Raw genomic sequence first — 24,205 nt, forward strand, 5'->3', positions numbered from 1 at the left:
TAAATTATGAACATGCCCACAGCTACTGCTGATGATACTGAGGTCATGTCCTTGGTCATATTCAAACACATATTACACATGTTTATTCTCATATTTTAAGATTGACTCTGGCTCTTCTGCACAAAACAGATTTAATTAAAATGAAATGAGTTAGTTGTTGCAAATAGGATAACATGACTAGCGCAACAACAATAGAAACTGGACTGTTAAATATCTAAAATCAGATTTTTTGTGATTCTTTTTATACTCAGAAAAAATCAGATAATTTAGTTTATAGCTTGTCCTGAATTCTCTTGGATTGATGATGTTCTGTTGGGAGAATGTAGACATAAACCTTCCATGTTTCTTAAATCCTCTCTCTGAACCTCATCATAAAAACTGCTCAGTGTTAAGAAACCAAAAAATAAACATACTCCTGCATTTGTACGAGGAAAATAAAGAATCAGCTCATGAAACTGAAAGTGAAGGATGTTTGACAGCTGGTGTTGAACCGTCCATGGGCAGTTAGTCTAAACTGTCTTAAAAACCTGATCCATTAAACTCCACTGAGGTTCTTGCCTGTTTATGCCCGTGTGTGTGTGTGTGTGTGTGTGTGTGTGTGTGTGGATGAATAAGTTTTTCCATGGAGGAATGACTCACACTGTGTCTGAAGGCAGTCGGCCTCATTGTTCTCCTCCTCCTCCTCACATCCAAATGATCTTTTATTAAATTGAAAATTACAGATAATCATGGTAATCAAGACTGTACAGCACCTTAATCTGGATCCACAACATTATCACGAGGTTTCAGTTGTGTAAATTAAATTAAAGGCACCGTAACTGGCCAGGAACTTTTACTCTACAGCCCTGTTTATCCAGACAGATAATCAATTCAACACAGTTAAATAATTGACAGATAATGGAAGAATGAGCAGTGACAGTGGTGAACTTTACCCTTTGTTTATCGTCACAGTGGCCCCTGGTTCATGCAGCCGGTCAGTCCATTAGCTGCAGTTTGATTAAAGCGGCAGCAGCAGATAATCCGGCTGTGCCTCACTCTCCCTGACAAGGCTGCAGAGTCGAGTCTGGATTATCCACCAACTCCACTGATACCCATCTGACCGGGCGTCTTATCAGTTTCAGGGCCTCGAAAAAGACAAACACATCAGCTGACAGAAGACCATTTTTTATTAACTGAAGCATCAGACTTCAGGCTCCATAATGTCTCACGACTTATTTTATTGCAAGAAACGTCAAATAAAGAATAAGAGATACCCCAGACCTCAGTGGTGCAGACAGGTCCCACTCACTGAGCTGAAACATGGCAGAAACATTGTATGTTACCCATAATCCCTGGCTTCTGGAGCAGGAAGTGCTGTCGCTGTAACAAACACACCAAACTCCATTCAGAAATCTTGATATTTCAAAGTTTCCTGGCTGGATATCAGAGATGAACGCTGGTTTTTAATGACTTCTAAGTCTTTTTAACTGATCTACAGTTCAGCATTACTCTGGAACTTGCTGGGCCTGATTCCAGCAGTTTAAGCCGCTGACTATCACTCAGTTAGAGGGAGATCGTACTGAACAGGAGAGCAACAGTAGCAATGTAGATGGAGTATGAAAAAACTTAGAAAGTGTTCAAGAAAAGTTTCTGATGCTTCAAACAAAGAAGAAACTGTGTTCAGAGGAGGGATTACAGTCTAAAAATGAGAGCTATCGATGGAGAGGCTTACGTTATAAGCACAGGTCAACAGTGTTTGTGTAATTCCCCCCACTACCAGAGGGGGGAGACAAGTCCTGCACTCCAAAAAAATAATCAGTGCAGCTTTAAAGTCAGGTTTAAAGAGGCTCAGACTCACAGATCCCGGTCTTGCCTGTGCAAAAACGCAGCCTACCAACAACGCCTTAGTGTATAATCGTTAAAAACTTCATGCATTTGACACTTGGAGGACAGACCCTGAGTTATGACCCCCTCCTTCATGTTAAAAGTCAGCCCCAAAAATAGTGAGGACCCTCTCCCTGCTGGCTGGGAGCGGCAGCCCAAATCCAACTCTCTCCATCTCACCAGCTGTAATCAATTGCAGTTTGAGCTACTCCCTCTCTTCCTCCAGCTGTTTGGAGAGGGAGGGGACACTGTGTGTATGTGTGTGTGTGTGTGTGTGTGTGTGGAGGGATTATAAAAACCAAGACTAATACTATTCACATGTGATGTAAAAGCGCAGATCTCATCCAGCGCTGCTTCTTCTGAGTAAATCCCGCAATAAATGTGAATGAGAAGCCGCTGCAAATATGTCAGTGTGAACGCCCTTTTCTCTCCCTTCTCCTCCCCAAATTCAGATAAAGTGTGTGTGTGTGTGTGTGGTGTGTGTGTGTGTGTGTGTGTGTGTGTGTGTTGTGCGTCTGGGCCTGGGTTTGGCGGTGCTGCTGAGCCACGGATGACGCAGGACTACGACCGAAATTTCAATTTCCGCGACACTTAACAGACTCAATAGACATGGGTTAAGTGTCGGAGCCGTGAAAACAGCCTATTGAAGAGAGAGAAGAGAGCGGAGAGCGCGTGTGAAAGCGGACCAGAGGAGTCAGAGGAGGGCTGGCTGGTGGGGGGTTGTTGAAGGCGAGGGGAGAGAGAGAGAGTGTGTGTGTGGGGGAAAGGAGGAGGAATAGGACAGCCATTACCATTCAGGATCACGTTGCCTGCTTTTCTCCTCAGCCTCATCCCCCTTCGGCTGGTGTGTGTGAGTGTGAGTGTGTGTCGGCTCGGTGGCAACAGAAACCCGATCGGTTGGAGCGGAAAACATCCAACCTTTCGTCCATCCATCCATCCATCCCGCGGAGGAGGTGTTGGAGGAGGAGGAGGAGGAGAAGAGGGAGCAGCGGCGGCAGCATCCCCCGGCCTCCCTCGCTCTCTGCTCGGATTCAAGGACCGCTGCTGCCCGGCGGAAGGTAAGCGACTCCGGAGCTCACACAGCCCCGCTGGTGCTTCTCGTTTAAACCATTATACACGTGTTTTATCAGGACCCGTCGAGCCGTGTGATGACAGTAATCGATCATTAATACGAACATTAATTCTTAGATGGACACCGATCAAAACTATCCGCTCTGTAGAGTCACGAGCTGCACTTTAAACCCAGTTTAGTGCTGTTATCTAATTGGGATTTAATCTTAAACCTAAATGGTGCATATTAAAAATGACCACGCTGGTGAATCTGGCTTTTTAACTGTGTTGTCTTGGTGCTGGTTTTCGTCCTGCACATGATCAATAACGTGTTGCTCGTAGACTGGTCGTTTAGTGGCGTCTTTGCAAAGAAAGCTGTGGTTTTAAGTGCAGTAATCTCACATATATATATCTGTTATTGCCTGAAACCGTCCTATTTCTAAGCTCGCTGCTCGTGATTTGTGTGCCGGAGGGCTGGGCTGGAAATTACCGGCGGACAGTCAGTCAGAGAGGGTTTCTGGGTCGTGAGAAGCCTGCCGAGGTTGTTCCCACTAATGAGAGACTCAGCAGCAGCAGTATATACAGCAGCAGCGGCAGTACATCGTCAACAGCGCCAGCCACAAATGGATAAATGTAATTAGTTGGTGTTATCCATCCAAGTCAGGGGCGGTGTGCGCTGGACAAAGAGCCCCGTGCTTCCAGCCTGCTCCTGCATGCAGAGCCGTTCTGGTCTCCCATGTCTGATGTCCATTCATGCAGACACATTCCCCCCTTCTCTCTGTCGCTCTTCTCATCCACAGACAGACAGACAGACAGAGGGAGAGAAAGGCATGCGTGCAAAACTGGTGACACGAAACACCAGCTGCAGATATAACAGTGTTTTATGTGCGGGTTGCCCTTTATTGATCTGTGCAATCCCCACAGCCAATTACATCCACAGACCCTCCATCAGCATCATTATCGCCTCCATCTCTACCTCCACCTGCTGTAGGCTTATGAATCCCAGCGGGCTCCATGTCTGTCTGTCTGTCTGTAAAACATCCGTGATATTATACAAGGTGCAGCCACAGAGAGAAAGAGAGAGAGAGAGGGGAGGGAGGGGAAAATGAAGATTCAGGGCTCCCCTCCTGCCGCTTTGTACCAGATGGTCAAACGCACATCTCCCTCCAGCCTTATGTTGGACCTTCAGCTACAGGACTACTGTACTCTATAGTATAGTAAGACACAAGCAACCTATTCATGATTTATTTCCATTGTATACAGACAGGTTTATAAGATTTAAATGTCTCCTCCAGCCATTTTTCCTCTGCACTGGCAATGGACACACCCCCTTACTACTGTGTGTTAAAGCGCTGGAAAAGCATCAATATGGGATCCAGGAGGTGTACTCTATTACTATGTGATAGTAATGGGTGTAATTTAATTACAGTTACATGATCTCTGAATCAGGGGATTTCTGTTTTGTTACTTGCATCAGTTTGGCTCAGATGACTGGAGACAGTCACAATCACAGTGTGCTGCTGTTTATTTTCATCTGTGATTATCTTTGTTACTGATTTGTACTTCTTGATTGATTAGTCGTTTAGACTGTAAAATGTCAGGGGAAAATAGCTGGTGCAAGTCCTCAGGGTTCAAGGTGACATCTCTAGGTTGCTTTTGTTTGTATGAGTTTACAATGACATAAAACAGAAACTGTTTAATCTCTACCATGTAAAAATGTGTGAAAAATAGGACTTTGTGAAGCAGCTCTAAGGTTGTAGGAATGATAAAGACTTCAAATTGCTTTATTTGTCTGATCAACAGGCTGAAATCCAAAGATATTTATCGTAGAAATGACCTAAAACAAAGAAAAAGCAACAAGTTCTCACATCTGAGAGGCTAAAGCCAGCAAATACTTGTTTGCTGTTTGATTCAAATTGTCTGTCCTAGTGTTTTTGTTGTTGTAACTCCTTGAAAAGAAGCAATATTTATACAATCAGTTCAACCAAAGAGTCATATTTCAGTCTAGTCGAGGCCTATCTTGTGACTCTTTTGAGTGATGAAGTGAAAATGCACAAAAATCAGAAAACAGCGAAATCTGAGAAAAGTTGTGAAAAATGAACACGTTTAATCTCGCTTTAATTATCTTGTGACACCTCAGATTTGTTTTGGGATTCAGTGCAGGAGTGTCCTGACTGGATTAATCCATGAGCATACTGAAATATTGTCCTTTTTCTCTTTGTAAAATCCATCCTCCCTCCCTCCCTCCGTCCGTCCGTCTGTCTGGCCAAGAGTCTCTTTACTCTCCCTGCAGCTCTTTGGCATTCACAGATCGTCTTATCATGAATGAAAGAAGAAGACAACAAAATAGAGACAGAGACACAGAAAGGGAGAGATTTCTTATTTACACAGTGTTATCTTTATGCTGTTATCAGTGACGTCCTGCAGCTGTAAATATTGATCGGTGTGTGTGTAAGACGGCTGAATGATTACACATGATCACTTCATTACAATAAAAGCTTGCTCTGGTTGTTTGCTCTGTCTTTCACTTTCCATCTGTGCACACACTTTTCTTTCTTTTCCAACATCCATCTCTCTCTCTCTTTCTCTTTCCCAAGCCTTGTCCTTTTTCCACTTTCACTTTAATTGACTCTCTCTCTGTCCAGTCATGCTGAGTAATAAGCTACAGGATTGTTGGCAAGCTACAGTCCAGTTTGTCTCTGAGTGTGTTTGTACTGTATATGCATGCTTTTCTGTGAGAGTCAGTGCATGTGTATTAATTTATGTGCGTGTGCATGAGTCTAGCAAGTCATGTATCCAGTCTGTCGGTGTGTTACTCATCATGGCTGGGGGCTGTGATTTAAGGGGAGGAACAGCTCATTCATCCTCATCCTCTGCCTACTATCAGCACTTTTAATGACTGGTGTAACAAGTCGGCTTTAGATATGTTTATGTCATTTATAAGAGCAAGATGAAGAGATATGAGCTAGGCAGGAAAGACTAAAGGAAGATGAGATGTTAGAGTCAAAGAGCAGGGAATAAAGTAATGTTGAATAATCAGTTTAAAGGACTAGTTCGACATTTTGGGAAATACTTGTTTGTTTTGTTGCCAAGAGTTAGATTAGAAGATCGATACCTCACTTACCGGTCTGTGTGCTAATGCTACATTCACGCTATATGAAAATGGGGAGAACAAGAAAAACTCCTGTTATTCCAGCTTCATGCATTATTCAATAATAGCTAATCCCCATTAGCCTCATGGTCACCCCATTAAATTGCCTAAATTAGCTTCCCTTTTCACCGGTTTGTTGACACTGTACTTCTTTCACCATCAGAAATTCTCTTAGCTGCTTGTAATTACAGTTTTAACAACATGGCATCAGTGTGGCGTAAGTAAAGATCAGGAGCCAGGGAGGTGACTAGCTTAACTTTAGCATGGGGGAAAAGCTAGCTCTGTTTTGTCCAGACATTAAAAAAATACACACACTACCAACACATTTAAAGATTACTTATTAATACCTTTGAAACCTTGTTTAATGTGTTTTGAGGGGAGCTACATTAGCTAGCTGTTTCCCCCCTGCTTCCTGTCTTTACGCTAAGCTAGGCTAATTACCTCCTGGCTCTAGCTCCTTTTTTAGCATACAGACAATAAAATGGTGCTAGCTCTATTCTGCCCAGACATTAAAAAATATCATTCACCACCAACATATTTAAAGCTCACTTATTAACACCATGACACCTTATTTGGTTAAATTGTTAGGAAGGCACATTTCCCCCTGCTTCCAGCCTTTATGCTAAGCTAGGCTAATTACTTTCTGGTGGACAAACATATTTCTGAAAGGTGTTCCTCTGTATTTTGTTACCCATCAAATTCAGTGACCCAATTAGAAATTTTAGCTGTACTCCAACTACAAATGTGTGTGTGTTGTTTTTATTTTTAAATCTCAGTCACACGCAGTATTTTGGTTAGTTGTTCCGGTGCATATACAAAGATGGTACCTCCTTAGCATTCATTCAGCAGTGGCGGCAGGATCTGGTGGCCATATGACATGATATGTCTGTCGAGGATCAGCCAGATTCAGATCCAGATGTGATTGCAGAAGCAGCTCACCTGTCAGTATTTACCTTGACCTTTATCAGTGTTTTTCCTGTAGATGACTGAATCTGACAGGCCACAGATTTAAGTGCAGCACTGGCTGTGGATGCACAGATGTGTTTTCTGCTCAGGTAGCTCTACGTTATGCAGTTTGTCAGGCAGAAGTGAGCATTATGTTTGTCTGTTGAGCATGAATGTGAGTGAAACTCCCGTTAGCGGCAGTTAGAGCGCAGGAATGCTGCTCTGGAATGACAAGAAGACTTTCACTGGCAGTTAACAACCGTTACTCTGCAAATGTCTGGTTTTCTCTTCCTCTGTCTCTTCTCCTGTCTTCTCTCCTTCTTAATCCGTTGCTCTGATTTTTTTTCCCCCTGCTCCCTCTTCAAACTCGTCTTCTTTCTGTTTTATGTCACTCCTGCTCCTCTTTTGTTTGATGTTACACACACACACACACACACCCTGCCCAGGCTGAGCTGTGGGAACAGGCTGTGTCCATGTAAATCCTGGCTGTGAGATATAAATCAGTGACAGTCGAGCATCCAGCATCTCTGCTCAGGCACGCTGTCACAGGAAGAGGCAGGAGCCAAGATCACTGCACATTTTTCACAGTTTTGTGACAAAGTGGATTAAATCATAAGTTGATACAATAGACAGGCTAATTAAAAATGAAAATACCCGCCCTGATGAGTCTAAAAAAGGCTGAAATTTGAGTTGAGAACTTGTGGTGACATTTTATAAACTACAAATAGTCTGATTAGCGTCTAACTAAGACTAAGACAACTAATCGATCAACACATTAACAGAAAAACCAGAAGCGAAAATAACTAAAATGTGCTCCTTCCAGCTGATCATGTGTGAATATTTGCTGGTCATCTGTTTATTTATGATAATAAACTGGATATCTTGGTTTTTGGGTAAAACAAGCAGTTTGAAGATGTCATTTGTGAACTTTAATACAGATTTTTCAAACTTTTTTGACATTTCATAAGTTAAACAGTTGATGAATTATCAAATAATAATTAAATTAACATAATAGACATTTTTCATCACAAAATGAAATTTTATTGACAGAAATTGCTAGAGAGACAAAAAATAATAATAATCCATAATCAGAATAGTCACTTCTTGCAGTCCTAACATAAAGCTGTGAGCAGAGTCACTGTACATCTGTGTGTGTGTTTGTACTAAAGAAGAAAGGAAAGTGAAAATGCCTGAGCGAGGGTCTCATCACACAGGAAATGATCCCACTCTCTCTCAGCCTGTCTCTCCAGTATTTCTGCTGCTGTAGTTTCTCTGTCTTCAAACATCTCGCTTTGCCTTCACAGAGCTGTAATGACACGTTGTGGCTTTGAAGCTTCCCTTTGGCTCTATTTATAAAACCGCTAGTTGCAGTGGCACTGACTCACTGTCAGCGAGCAGCAGGGAAACTGACTTATAAACACACACACACACACTCACACACACATAAAACAGCCAGGACTGAAAGAGGCAACCATACACTTGAGAACCCGCAGTGGATTCTGGGAAGTCTTTTGCCTCCTCCTAGCAGCGTTGCTGTGGAGACGGGGATTCAGGAAGTGGGGCTTTGCCAGCGGTCTAGCCAGGGGCCAGCAGCGGGAGGAGGAGGAGGAGGAGGATTTTTTGGCAGCAGTAGCTCAGATGGAAATCCCAGCCGTTGTGTTGGACTCACACATCGCACACAGAAACATTCCCACCCTGTGACCAGTGCTCAGGTCAGTCCACGGTTTAGTCTGCTGCTGCTGCTGCTGCCTCGGGGAGGAGGGGGTGGGAGACTGATCTGGTGTTAGGCTCTCTTTGGCAGGCAGCAAAAATTAGTCAGTATTAACAGTCACAGTTTAAACACACGCTTGTTGAGGGGAGTTTCTCTGAAGCTGAGTGAATTGTGACACACAGACTGGGTCACTGTCCAGTGGATTTGGGGGCTTTTATTTTGACTTTGTATCTACTTTGAGGAATCGAAACTAAAACCTTCTTTGTGAATATTTATCAGAATACAATGAAAATTACACGATTTCTTAATATTTTTACTTCCATGTCAGAGGTTCAACTTCCTACTTTTACCCTGCAGCAATCCTGAACACTTAATGTACTTTTAATGTTGTAAATATTTTGTAATATAATCATTCTGAGATGGCTGAATATCAGTTTTTATTATGTTTTTATGTCATCTATCAGTTTGTCTGTCCCATTTTCCTGAACCTGATATCTCAGGAACGCCTCGAAGGAATCCCTTAAAATTTAGTACAAACGTTCACTTGGACTCAAGGATAAAGTGATTAGATTTTGGTGGTCAAAGGTCAAAGGTCAAGGTCACTGTGACCTCACAAAACGTGGCCATAACTCAAGAATTCACAGGCAGTTGGATTGGTTACAAGCATGAAGCAGTAATTAAAGGAGGATACCACAGTTTTTACTGGTTTCGTACCAGAATTATAAAGCTACTGCAAAAACAAAACAAGGGGAAAAAGTCATAAAATGGGGGCAAATGTCTCCTGAAAAAGCAAAAGTTTTGTTTTACAATCTTCTCTTTCTGTTGGCAGATAACTTTGCTTAATATTCCCCCTGTTTTATTGCTTTTCTCTTGGTTGTTAGAGCCATTTTTATAATATAGATGTTCACTTTATCAGATTAAACACAGCTGAAGTTGCAGGCTTGATTTACAAAATATTAAGTTTGTAGTAAAGCGTGAAAAATCACTGACATGGACTGAAGATAATTTCACAACTGAATATGTAATAGAATATTAAGGTGGACTTTTTTCTTGATGAAATGATCATGAAGTAATTTACTGAGCAGAATAAGAGAGAACCACAGCAGACGCTCAGTAACCTGCTGGACTGCTGCGATGCCCCATGCTGCTGTAATATGAGAGCGAATAAAAGCCAATTCATTCTCTCAGGACACTGATGTGCTGAGGTTGGGAATATTGATTTATTGATGCTGTGATGGAGCGATCAGAGCATCAGGTCCCCAGAGTCCACACACACACACACACTCTTCCGTTTGCTGTGTGTGCACGTATTTACTATCACTCATTTTTCTTCATTATAATAAATAGATATTGAATTAATTAACCTTGATGCCAATAAACAGAGAGTAAAGATGGTTGAGCAACAGATGGAGAGAAGTAAAGGGAAAGAGAGAAAGGAGAGATTGAAAGTGGGATAAAGAAAGAGAGGAAAGCTCTCTTGTCTTCCTGGTGTATTGACTCTACTTTAAAAATAGACCAGCTTTGAAATCTCATCTCATCTCTCTCTCTTTCTCCTCCTCGTCTCAGCCAGGAGCAGTCAGTTTTTAAGAAACCCCTTCTTTTCTGTTCTTCCATCGTAGCACAGAGGTGTCATCAGAGTTGGTATCATCCATGTGATCAGTTAATCAGGTCAGAGGACGTGATGTGTCGGTTGAACTAATGTTTTTTGTTGTGTATGTTTGTGTTTCTCCAAGCAAAGTAAAAGCTGATCACCTGTTTCACATCACACCTCAGCTAATGTCTGTCAAAGGTCAGTTTCTGAGTAGACAGCAACCTCCAGAAAGTTAACTGTTAACTTCAATGTGCCTCAGGGATCAGCAGTTAATCAGGGCTGTTATTAATCTTGAGCTAATTAAACTTTTACCGCTGGATCATGACTGGACCAAAATAGTCACAACACACAGTTTCAAGGCAATAAAAAAGGTGTGATGTGTGATATTTACGAACTATACAGCTTGCCCTAACTTTGAACAGAATGATAATTTTGTGATTTAAATGTTAAATATGAAGTAAAACATTAGTTTTGTTGTAACGTAATAAGAGCTCAACAGGCTGCACCTGTAGCTGTGGCAGCAGGTTGGGGTTTGGCGTGGTGGTGGTGTCACGGTTCCAACTTCCTGTATCATGATACGATATTCAGGATGTTTGCATCGTGATCTTCAGTCTCAGTTTTACACCCCTTAATTACTTCTTAATTGAAACATGGGATTTTAATATTAAAGTTAGTAATAAGTGTCTTTTTGAAGTACAGTTTGAAAAACGGTCAATACAAAAATCAACTTAAACTATATATTACAATTAAAATGAACTCATGTATCTGTCTTTATATTTAATAAACATTATTTGCACATTATTTAAAATCAATATCATGAGATATACTCTAAATCAAAAACCATAAATAGGACTTAAAGGACTTTTGAATAACACTCTTATTTTAATACCATGCACATGATTCTCTGTTGGAGTCTGATTAACTGACTGCAGTAAAAATAAACTATAAAAGTTATGAATATAAGTGAGGGTTTGTTTTCCCCCTTCATTTATATCATAGAGTTACTTCACATACCTTCAGTCGTCTATAAGCAGGCCTCAGTAATCTGTATCATCCTCTCTGTCATGTGCTCTCGTCTTCTTTCATCTCTTCCTCAGAGCTCTGCAGTAATTTCTGCCGTCAGTGTCGATCCGCAGCCTCCTGAACTCTTTAACTGCTGTCTAGACACGATGACTAACATAACCCAGTTTCCTCTCTCTGCTGCTTCTCTGCTTCCTGATCGCTGCGTTATTACTGTTGTGCTGTTATGTTGAAACTCTGCATCATTCATGACCCCTGCGTGCTCACACTGTAAGAAAGTGATGAATTATATAGTGTCTCCACTTTGTCTAAAGCGCCCTCCTCTCTCTTTCTCCACATTTCTTCTGCTCCCTTCTTTTGACCTTGTTTCTCTCCCCTCTTCCATCCATCCTTCCTCTTCCTCTCCTTCCTCTTCCTCATCCCTCTCCTCCCTGCAGCCCCTAAAGTGAGATGGAGTCGTCAGACGATGATACTCTAAGTGAGCGCTCCTGCGTCAGCGAGCCGTCCTTCCGTAGCGAGCGTTCTGGGGGGTCGTTGTCCCCGTGTCCGTCAGGACTTGTGGGGCCACCTGGAGACACTTTGCCATGGAACCTGTCCAAACACGAGAGGAGGAAGAGGAAGAGCCAGGACTCAGTGCTGGACCCGGCAGAGAGGGCGGTGGTCCGTGTCGCAGGTAAGAAACCATCTCACACAAGAGAATATTCCTGCAGCTGCTCTGTGTCGAAAGGTAGAGGACTCTGGTTGTTGTGTGAAGTTTCCAGATGTGTGTGTCGGGTATTAATGTGAAGCAGGATGTTGCTGTTTCTCTAGTGGAAGATGGAGGTGTGAAATTACTTGGCAACAAAAACAGAGCATTCAGATTCATACTAAAAGCCTAAATGGACGTGAAAGCTGAGAGGAGCAAAGCAAAACAACTTGTGTTGAACCTCAGTAACTCTAAACCCGCAGGAGAAGCCTTAATGTGCCTTAATATGCACTTCTTATTCAGTGCACATACAAAACACAGCCAGCAGAGACTTGATCATTTACAGATGACTACTCCAAACAGGCAGACATGTGCGACAGAGAATATGTTGCATGTTTGTATAGAAAGAGAGGGGAAAAGTGAGGACACCTGTGTTTGTGGCGTAAGAGATGAGTCAGTGAATCTACAGCTTTTAAGTACAAACACTGACATTTGACTTTCACTGCGCTAAAGACTTTGAACAGACTGTGTGTCATTCTGATTATAGTATTTTTATCTGTAAATGTCTTGGTGAAAATGTGTCCACTTCCTTCTCATTTGCATGCTGACATTTTCTTGGCTACTGATGTTTGATGGCAGGGCTTCCCTCTGGCTGTTATTAAAGGCTCTGACACGAGGAAAAAGCCCCATCTCCTGTAAAATCCACACACAATAAATGTCACAGAGATGAGAGAAAAATCTGGTTATGGCATCTTATACTTTAACAGTAAAATGTTGTGGAGATAAAAGCATCTACAATAGGCTATTACGAGTATTATCTTGTAACCAGTGTTATCTAATAAATGTTTATATAGTTGTTGTTTAAAGACTTTATATGTAACAAGAGAAGAGCTTAATCGTGAGGTGATTTTTACCGTCTCCATCCTCACATGCAGAAGTCAAAGATCAAGCTTAGGAGTCAGTCAGTTCCTTTCTCTCTCCTCTTACTCGCTGTAAGAGAAGATGGAGGAGAAATGTAGGTTACCCAGTTCTCTGGAGAAGCCAGGGTTCCCCTGCTCACGTAATGAGACACTGGTAGCACGCTAATAGCTTTCCCTTTTTTTAGTGGAAGGAGGGAAGACTTGCAGCTCGATGATTGTGGCAAATGATATAAAAGTGGGTTCAGTGCTGCTGCTCCTGTCATCTGAGGCTTTTTTCCTCCTCACATCATCTCATAATTGTGCTGATCATTTACTGTTTGAGGCTTTTATCGCATAAATGCATGTCAGCAGATGAGTATCCTGCCCTCCAGCTTTCTCACAGCTGAGCCCATATACTAGAGTGGTTTATAGTGGATTCAACAATGGAATAAACTCAAACTCAAAGTGGACCACCAACATAAGTGTAAAGTAACAGCACTCCTCGTGTTTAGAGCTCTGTAATCACTTAAATGTATCTAATTGTATCAGGACAGTATATAAACCAATTAGTGAATGACTAAGTGCTTATGGAGAATCTTTCCTGGGGAATATTTTATTGATTTATCTGCTTTAGAATAGATTAAAGAGCACAGATGATTGGAAATGTGATGCCTAGAATCACAAGTCAGTCACACATGGAAAGTGTTTTGTTGACATTTGCACCTGCAGTTTTGCAATTACAGTGAAGATTGAGTCGATAAAGTTTTAGTTTTTCTGCACCTTGTTCGTGGTTTCTGTTCCAGTAATATGTCTAGTTGTGTTAGACTGCTCTGGCAAGATTGTTGCATTGATGTGACACAGCATCTTGATTTGTTTAATTCCCTGGATTAGTAAAAGACACTCTCGTCTGTTTGCAAACACTTTCTCAGTGGAGAAAACGTGATGTTTTCAAGGTTCAAGATTTAATATCAGATTTATTATCATGATGAAAACACACAATTGCACAGCAGGATTACAGATGTAGTCCCTGTAGTCCCTCCAGGAATGTAAACAGCAGCAACACGGTCGATATCCAACATCAGAACCTCAACATCTGGTAAACACTGTCCGTCCAGCTTGACTGCCTTCGAGCACCAAACATCACTGATGTTTGCCTCACCTCATCCCGCGGGAGTCCTGTGCTCCGTCAGCGTGGAACTCGGCCTGACCATCGAGTGCAGCGGCTCGATTCGGGATGTGATGGAGCCAGGTCTCTGCAAAGATGTGGGCGCAACAGTCTCTGATTTTTCCTTTGCTGAGCGAGCCCTGTTTACTGCCATGAGTTCCCTACTCTAGTGCAGGTTTTTGTCTTGCCCTGTTTTTTATTTAAGGAGTAAACTATTCTAAACTTGCCTGTGCTGCTCTAATACCACTAATGTTGTAAATGCCAGTTGTGTGGAAAGTAATGGGGGATGGGGTGTTGAAGTAGGGAGGCGACAACAGTAAAAGCCTGATTTACAGACACGGAAACAGCATGTAGGTCAGGACAGGGTGAAGGCTTGATGTCATGGTGATGGAGGGAGAGTGTGTGTGTGTGTGTGTGTGTGTGTGTGTTGTGTTTGCATCTGTACATTTCTGCTCATACAATGTTTGCATTGGAGGAAAATGAATGATGTTCATGTGTATTTCCTGCACTTTAAGGATTGCTGGTTGGCAGAAGCTTCCAGACCAACAGCATTAATGTTTTAGAGCCTCTAAGCTTCTGTATCTGTTTCACATGAGAAGGCTGTGTGCTGTTTCTGAGATATTTGGCTTCACAATCACCTGCATTTACGGCTGGCCTGAAAAAAGGTGAGAAGTCACCTAAAAGTAAATTTCAAATAACATAAAATAATAATCACTGTAGTCAGTGTTTAAAGCTACTGCAGAATTGGAGGTTGGACTATTGTCAAGGCATTTGGAAGAAAAAGTTTTAAAATGACTCTACTACTTGCTGAAAATTTGCTTCTGCAAGCAAAATGAGCTGGTGAGTAATGGAAAATAGGAAAAAATAGCTAAAATCTAACTGAACTGGCATTAGCTTTCCATCCAGCATCACCAGCATGTGCCTGAAAAAAAAATACTTTTATTTACGATTTACATGTGAAACACTAATTACAACCAGATCTGAGCAGAGATTAGTGGAATCAGTCGTAATGCTGGAGTCTGGTTAAAGAAAGTCATCGTTTCCTCCGGAGATGATTAACAGGACGTACACTAATGTGTCAGTGCAACATGTTACAGCATCGATTCTTACTGTCATGATCCAAGAGAAGATCAATAAAGAAAACAGAAATCCTGAAGCAGTGAAGAACATATGAAAATAAATCCAGATTTTGTTGAGTACTTACGCTACAGTACATCCTTCACATTTTGAGGCCAGATTTTCTCAGTGATTCCATCTGTCATGTCTGCCGGCAGATGTCAGGAGGTAAATACAAATGATTTCATGTGATATGTTTTTAATGAACACTCTGTGTGGCAAATGGCTGAAATTTTCCACTTTTCTTTCTTTTTTTGGTGTACTTTGGAGGAAAGTGGCATGGAGTGGAAATTCACAGCTGTGCCATAGTTTGAATGCCAAGAGTTTGTGTGTAAGAATATGTGAAATATACCAGGCAACAGTTCTGAAAGGGTAAAGAAAAAAAAACGATTAAATGTTATTATCTTTAATTATTAAAGGAGACAGTTTGACAGGGAGGTTTCCTGGCAGTACCTTTGGGCTGAGTCAGTGAGTCAGACTTGTTTTTGTGGAGATCACTGGGTTCTGACGGCAGCAGGTCGCGGCCGAGTTGACGTTGGCGCTGTCACAAACCACCCAGGGGTTTAAAGGCAGGCGACACCTCGCGAACTCTGCCAACACTCAGCTGTGAGAAATCTCCTCTCCACCTGCAACTTTTACAAAAACTGCTGATTTGTAGAGCCACTGTCGAGTCTGTGTCTAGACTCATCATGAAGAACGTTTTCAAAATGAGATACATGGAATATGCAACAAGTTGCAAATTGATTCGTCACTTAGAATTCAACAAGTTGCACAGCTTGCCTGCTTTATTCCCCAAACTAGGTCAAAATGAACTATGCCTCTTACAGACAGCTGCTTTAAGTAGATGCATTAAACTGATTTATTTATTGATATGCACCAAGGGAGCACTTTGTAAACTTAACTATAAAGTTTCTAATATTTAATTTTAAAAGCCCTCCTTCAAGAGAGGGCCTCAAGACTGGGTAATAATCCGATTAAAGTTCCTTATCATAATGCTTATTGGCAAAACAAATGTTTAATTAATTAAATTACTCCAAACCATAAACACACTACACCTCAGGCTCTTGGTTAGCTGCCTACTTTACCAAGTTGGTGATCCAGCTTTACGTTGTTGTAGACTTCAGTGGATTACTAGCTGTCCCCAAACGTAGAATAACATCAATATCAATCAAACAAATTAAAACTGATTCACTTTCTTGCTGAAAGTAAGATGAAAGGATTGACACCAGTCTAATATCTGTCTGTTCAGTTTGAAGTTGCAGCCAGGAGACAATTAGCTTAGCTTAGCATAAAGACTGGAAATGGGGGGAAAGAGCTGGCCTGACTCTGTCCAAAGGTAACAAAAAAAATAAAAATAAAAAATCTGCTCACCACCACGTCTACAATGTCCTGGTTTCATGACGGGTTCTGTGTTATTATGAGCTACTTCTTGGCTGAGAAAAGGGACTTCCAGGAGTTTCTGGAAGCAACTTTTGGACAGAGTCAGGCTAACTGTTTCCCTGTGCTTCCAGTGTTTATGCTAAGCTAAGCTAACCAACTGCTGACTCCAGCTTCATATTCAACGAACAGATATCTAACTCTAGAATAAGTATATTTATGTTGATCTGTGTTGAGATCAGCTCTAGATTTACTTAGAAGTTAGTTAGAGCATGAATGCTAACAGACGGAAAAGGTTGGAGCACACTGTGGTATAAAAAACAAGGTTGAAAGAGTATATATTTTGCTACTTGTACGTCTCTTGTAATTTCATACGGCTAAATTGGTGGATTGTATATAAAGAAACCAGAAACAACACCACACACCACCATAATGACTGTGAGAGAGAATGTTTGGGTAATATAACGTGGTAAATTGAGAGCTGTGCAGTGCACAGTTTTGCTGGAGCTGAATTGAAGCTTACACTGCTCTGCACCTCGCTGTGTTTTCTCAAAATTGCAAGCTGTCATAACTTGAAATGTAGTCCTTTTATTTAGTGAGCAGACTGACTTTTCACATTTTTAAAGACCAGATCCTGGTTATCTTGACATGTTAAACAAACGTCTTATTTAATGGCTCTTAGGAACTTGTGTATCTATATTATTTTAACCTCCTATTTTGACTCCTTTTGACTCGCCCCTGACTAGCAGCAGTCACTCAGTAATTGTGATGCTGCCAAATTTGCTTTGTGAGCGCAGAGTGGTTCATTCTAAGCTCATGTTTCTGGTAACATCCAGTTATCTCTCAGGCGTGTCCGGCGCTGACTCAGGCGTGAAGGCTTTTGTGATGATATTACATTTTGCATAATATGGACGATGTGTTTACACTGACCTCAATTTCCATTCAGACGCAGGCTGGAATGTGGAAAATGTGGTAAATGAATACATTAAGCTGCTGATACCAGTAGGTCACATAGTTGTTTGCATGTTAGAATATAAAGAATGAGCGTAACAGTAGAAAACAGTTATAGATGGTGATTTGGAAAATGATAAGAACCCATTAATGAGGACTACAGCAGATGAGAGCCCAGAAAGAATGTGTAAGAAGTAGTCTTTTCAGCATGGGATATATTTTTTGTTAGAAAAAAATACTGGAATAAAAGCAAGAGGAGGGAAAAGCCTCTCTCCTACAAGACAGAAGCAAGATGAGGATGAAGTAATGGAAGGAGAGAGGGAGAAACACAAGCAGCTTTGTGAGGAGATGAGTTTTGAATTCACCCTGGAGAGTGTAAAGAGAGACAGTGCTGCCCTGACTGGACTCTGTTATTCAGCCTCTGTGGACTTGCTCTGCCTGCCTGCTGAGCATGAATGTCAATGAAACCCACCAACAGCTGCTGGTTTTTCTGTTTCTGTGAACAAGAGTTTCAGGATTTCAACTTCTGAATAACAAATTAAAGTAGGAGTGAGTGTCCAGAGGGGATTTGGTCTCAGTACTGTTGACAAATATGTGTTTACAAATGTGTGTGATGATTTTTTATAGTGTTCACCAACAACTTTGAGGAATAAATACAACCCAGCTTCAATAAATGTCTGTCTTCTACACGTATGTTTCCAACTTCGAATTTATTAATCTCATAACATTTGCTTTTCAAATGCATATAAATGTCTAAAATATTTGCAGTTTCTTTGTCTTTATTTATAGATGGATTGAAGTGATTGAATGTGTGTACATGGGTTTTCTGACTCTTTTCAAAGCCTTTAAAATGGAAAACCACTGCGTGTTTCCCTGTTTTCAACCCAGCAGTCACCTTTGTTTCTTTTAACCATGACAACAAATGTTCTCTAATCTTAACAAAGAGCTTATTGTAACCCAAACCACGATCTTTCCCTAAATCTGCCTAAGTTGTTTTTGTGCCTAAACCCTAACCAAACTCTTACCATAGCAACCCAACATAAAAGGGGTTGTTATTTATTTTTACCACTGATTTTTAACAGTTAATTATGGTTTATCTCCTGCCTTTTTTGAGGCCCATGACTCTTAGGATGTCAGAAGGGGACAAAAGATGGATATGGTCGTTTAGATCTGAGGACTCCCGAACAAATTTGAAGTTGGAAATATACATGTAGGAAACTGAATCTGTAAAATTGTTTCATATTTATTCAAACTGTCATACACATTTGTAAAATTTTCTCTAAACAGATGGCCTGTAAGCAAAGATGTTAAACATAAAGCACTCTGAAGCTCTGCAGACATTTTAGGTGTTAAATTCATTATAATTGAGTCTCTAATTTCTATCTTTTAATCTATTTTTTTAAAATTATTTTGCAGTTTTCTTCAGAGCAAAACAAGACAACGAAACCTTAAGATGATGTAGAGGAAAGTGTGTGTGATACACTATATATTTGTGTGTGTGTGTGTCAGACTGCAGCAGTGATGATTTATGCACGTGAACATCAGGACCCTGTGCCTGCATGTAACTTAGGTGTCTGCCGTCGCGCCTGCAGCTCCTCCTTCCATGTGTCTTTCTCTGCAGGCAGCTGAAAGGAAGCCTCGGCCCAAAGGCCCGGGCTATTCCCCTGTTGCCATGGCGACGTGGTCTCCTCTGTTTCCATGGTTATAAAAAAGCGAGGAGAAGCAATGGTGGCGGGGGTTAGAGAGACTGACACTGGGTATAAAAGAGGGGGGCAAAACAAATAGTGAGAGAGGGAGAGTGTCAGAATTTTAATTTGGAGCGGGAGAAAAGACGAGGGAGTTTGTAAAGGAAAAGAGAGAGAGAGGAGTGAATGATCAAGTCTGTTTAAAAGCTAATGAAGAAAGGAGAAATAGAGCTGGAGATGGAGAGAGAGGAGGAAAAAGAAAGGAAGGTTCAAAGAGGAAGGAAAGAAAGATGACTTTTAACCAAAGACGATCAGAAAGCAGAAAAAAAAGAGAAGCACTGAAAACTTAGAGAGAGAGGAAGAAAGAGAAACGCTGCCATGGAGCAAAACGGCAGGTTAGGTTGAAAGAGAGAGAGATCAAAACAAAACAGACTGAGAAAAACTAAAGAGAGTTTTTAAAAAAAGACTGTGAATGAATACTACATCCTACATCCTACATATCCCGTAATGCAAACTTTCTCCAGTCAGATCCTCCCTGCCTGGTCAGCATCCCCAGTTTGCAATCAAGTCATCTACAGCAGATGTTACACAGACTAGACTAGACTACTCTACATCTGTACAAACTGTGACTACTAAACTGACTTTGACATGAAAAACATGTGAAATGTTCCTTTAAGGTCATTTTTCCCCCTGTGTAAACATTTTTCAGTGTTTCTATGTCAGTATTTATTTCACTCATTAAAAACTCACTTTAACTTGCAAAGAGATAATTAAATAATTCTTAAATCTAATATTAAATAGAAAATGTTACAATCTGGGAAGTCCTAAAAACTCACGCTTTATAGTTATCATAAGTTTTCATGTGATGTGTCTGCAAGAGACAGAGAACACAGGTGGATATAATCTAAATCACATTTTGAATTTTTTGTTTTAATACATTTCATTTGAGTGAGATAACTCTAAGTACGATAAGTCAACGGAAATAGGTTGAATTAATCTGCAAAAGTTAAAGTTATTAGATCAAATCCAAAACACTGATCCTCAGTTTTCAAAATGAGATTCTCATGTTATTAGAAGTCTGATGCAGAAACACTTTGTCTACATGTTATTGGACGTCACATTGATTATCTGCATTCCTGATTCAACCAGTCAACATGTATTATTCTGAGGCTGTTCTGTTTTAACTGCAGTACATTGGCAGTTTAAACTGTAATTAAGTTTGCAGTTATTTCTAAAAGTTGAGAGTGTAGGGCAAAGATCAGACTCTAATAATCCCAAAATTTATGGGGCCAAATAACACACTAATCCAAATCACGCACATACACGCAATCACACAATAATTTCATTCAGTCTCTCTCCTGGTTATTTAGGGCACTGAGCCGCTTTAATAGGCTGTAATTCAAACAAAAATGCAGGCATGGATAATCAGATCACATTGTTTGATGTTAGAGATATCTTTCATTTCTAGCTGTTTTGAAGTCGGGCAGTGCTCCCAGCAACATCCGGGAGAGTAACACAAAAAGAGAGAGGCTCAGAAATGGGTTTAGATGATAAACTCTGAGTGTGAAATATTTGTGGCTGGTTTGTGGAGAGTTTCTTGTTTTAAAGCTGAAGTTAGGGAGGTGTAGCAGAGCTCTGCTGCTGAGGCGTTGGCCGTGCTGATATGTTGAGGACTGTATGTCCTCTTGGCTCACAGAGCACATTCATTGTGCAGCTGGATTCTGCATGACGGCACCAGACCACAACAACACAGCCACACACACTCATATACATGTGTGCACACAAACAAGAGGGCGCAGGCTGCAGGGAAACACTGACAGTGACAGACAGAGACAAAGAGATGACTTGACGTACTGTCTGCATTCATATATTTAACAGCCTTACTTTAAAACACATGCATACATTTTGCTGCACATCATGAGGTGATAAAAAGATAAAAAATAAAACCTACATTTAAGAGCATAAAGGAACAAAAATAAACTTTTCAGGCCAAGTTTGAGTCAGAGTTTAATGCAGTTTCCATTGTCCACCACTAGGTGGAGATATAAAGGTTTCACACACTGACAGGTTGTGTTCTGCTCGTGGATATCACCTGCTTTATTTGCCATTATATATTCTATGTCAGCTGTAATCTAATGTGACATGTGTATACAGAGTGAAAGGTGTTTGTCTCCACCTGTCTCATGTTCTGCATTATCATGGTAATGAAATGTTACTGAGACCTTGAGACCAGGGTTACACGAACCTTTATCTTGTGTGTGTGTGTGTGTGTGTCAGGAGGTTACAGATGGCCTGGCCTTTTTTTATTATGAAAATCTCTGACCTTCCTGCTTGTATCGCCATTAGACAGTGTGTGTGTGTGTGTGTGTGTGTGTGTGTGTGTGTGTGTGTGTGTGAATATGTTTGTGGATCCCCAAGGTGTCTGTTTGTGTTTCCAGTCGGGTGTGGATAATGTGATGTTAGCTCATCTTGTAACAAACAGGACATTAAAAATAATGAAAGACAGGATGAGACAAAGGAGGGGAAGAAGAGGGAGTTGGAGCTGTTCCTAATCATTCAGCCTTGACTGCCTAAATAACTGTAATAATTACTGTGAACACATGAGACTATTTTCTAAATTACTGGAGACATAACTTCAGTGATCTTACAGTTAGAAATTAAAACTACATTTCTCATTGCTTCTTGGTGTCGCAAACAAGCTCAGATTTTTCTGTTAAACGATAAACATATTAGAGGTTTTTTCGCCCCAGCCTGTAGCTTGTTGCTCCGTCTGTTAACCTTGAGCAACTTTCTGTTTTGTGCTCCAAAGCGATTTGTCAGATTTCTGCTGTGTAGAGGACGGTGATGGCCTCGCTTATTTATGATGTGTTTAGGTTGTGATTCAGCACCAACAGGAAGGAAGGGAGGTAAAGACGGCATGATGTATGAGCGTTTGCTCGGTCCTTGAACCCGTGATATGATAGATACAGCATGTGCTGTCCATGCTGGTTCTTTTCTTTTGGGTGCTGGGAATGATGAAACACAGATAATACCATACACACAGGCTGTTTTAGACATTCAGTTATAAAGAGAAAGAGGTTTACTGAGGGCAGAAGCAGAAATGTAGTTAAACTCAAACATAAAGTTATGTTTGGCTTTTGCTTCCTGTCTTTGTCCAGTTGGAAACACCACAGTAACACCTCCTCTGTCTTGATCTCTCTTCAGTGTGAAAATTGCAGTTAAATAATCCTGCAGTGCTTTAAAAACCTTGACTGTCTCCTCACACAAACTCAGTGGCCACTTTATTAGGTAGACTAGCACATTCTATAGTAATTGAGCACAACAGCTCCTCTATAAAGTCTATCTTTATGATGTTTACAATGTTCAGTTTTTGGTGACATTGTTGGAAATGGTAAAGGTGGTGTTCTATTGGACTACGTTATATTAAGAAGTGTTCCTAATTTTTTGTCCTCCTTACTTAGAGAGAGGACAGAATATTGGAAACACTTCTAAATATAAGGCACCACTACTAACTATAACCCCAGTGCTAAAACATATAATTGAATTAACACTTCCAAGACAGCGACAACAAATACTGGACATTACAGACATAATAAAAGTAGATTTCATGGCAGAACTGTTGTATTAGATTGCACTAACTTTAGTAAGTGTACCCAATAAAGTAACCACTGGCTGTAGATATACTAAAAGAAATGAGGTGTACTTTGTGATAGAGGCTGAGTCTGATATTGTGCGTCACTTTAAGTTCATCTTTATGTGTCTCTATGGGATTAAATGACATAATCTCCAGACCATTTCAATGAGGCTGCTTTACAGGCTTTGACCTCAGGATGATCGCGTGCTGAGATTATTCACTGATGGCTGTGTTTTCACCCAGTAGGACAGGACGGACTTATAGGCAGATTCACCTTACATCACATAGAGTCAAACAGAGGGCCTTACTTCTGGCAGCACATTACTGAAGTGAATACATGGCCTGATTTTTTTGACCCATGTTTTCTGATATGAAATGTGCTGCCAGATTGCTTTTCTCTTGGTTGCACTCAAATTGGACCAAGACTACAAAATCCATTGTAAAGTATTAGTGAGGTTTGTTGACCTAAAAAAGCTTCTGTTTAGATTTTAAATATTTTAACATAGTTCTCTCTCATACAGACTTTTAGTAAATTAGCCTTTAGATGGCAGTGTGCTCCATTAATTCAACTCATCCACTTCCAAACATCTAGGGCAGGTACAAAGGAGTGACAAATTAAAGCAAACAACACAATTAAGTGTTGGGACCACTGTGTACCAGACTGGCTTCCTTGGCATAGAGTCTACAAGTCTCTGAACTCTTGGAGGGATTACTGAACAGGTCTTCTGGGCACAGGCCTTATGTTTGAAGCAACTGCTAATATTTCTTTTTGGAAAGTCAATCAACTGACTACAAAGAGACACAAAATTACCAGAGGTGATGCAAAACACCTACAAAGAAATGCAAAATGACCACAAGGAGATGCAATATGACCACAAAGAGACTAAAATTATGACAAGGAAATGCCAAACAGCTACAAAGAGATGCAAAATGACCACAAAAGAGATACAGGAAGACTTTGAAGAACTACAACGACAACAACATGGTTGCATCATTTGCAGACATTGCAACTTCATTCTGGATGTCTAGCTCCTATGTAGGGGGCAGTGGGGACCTTTTTACAAAAGGCCCCTTTTACTATCAGTCTGTCCAGGCACACTATTCATCCAAAGGATATTGTCTTCATTAAGTGTTTTGATGAAGGCCATGATTCGTTCAATAGGCCTAGTCGTCAAACTGTTCAGTGACCTTGACGAATGGATGGGGGTGTCATCATCCTGGAGGAGACCTATCACAATGAAAGTGCTTCACCATGAGATAAATGTGATCACACTGAGAATGAATTTGTACAACTTTGAAATGACCCTTTAGTTGCATGCCAGAGAAATGCCATCCAAGCACGGTTATCGGAGGGGAGAGTTA

The 24,205-nt window shown here is 40.9% G+C and overlaps 1 protein-coding gene across 1 annotated transcript in view; it reads left to right on the forward strand.

The window, feature by feature from the left end:
- The first annotated feature begins 2,346 nt into the window (after nucleotides 1–2,346).
- LOC108881930 (microtubule-actin cross-linking factor 1-like) overlaps nucleotides 2,347–24,205 on the forward strand; it is a 218,660-nt gene continuing 196,801 nt past the window's right edge. Inside the window, 2 exon segments of the mRNA XM_051068556.1 lie at nucleotides 2,347–2,921; nucleotides 11,769–12,004. Coding sequence (XP_050924513.1) covers nucleotides 11,782–12,004 — 223 coding nt within the window. The 5' untranslated portion in view covers nucleotides 2,347–2,921; nucleotides 11,769–11,781.

This window comes from Lates calcarifer, linkage group LG3 (genome assembly GCF_001640805.2).
Source record: "Lates calcarifer isolate ASB-BC8 linkage group LG3, TLL_Latcal_v3, whole genome shotgun sequence".
Taxonomy (NCBI): domain Eukaryota; kingdom Metazoa; phylum Chordata; class Actinopteri; family Centropomidae; genus Lates; species Lates calcarifer.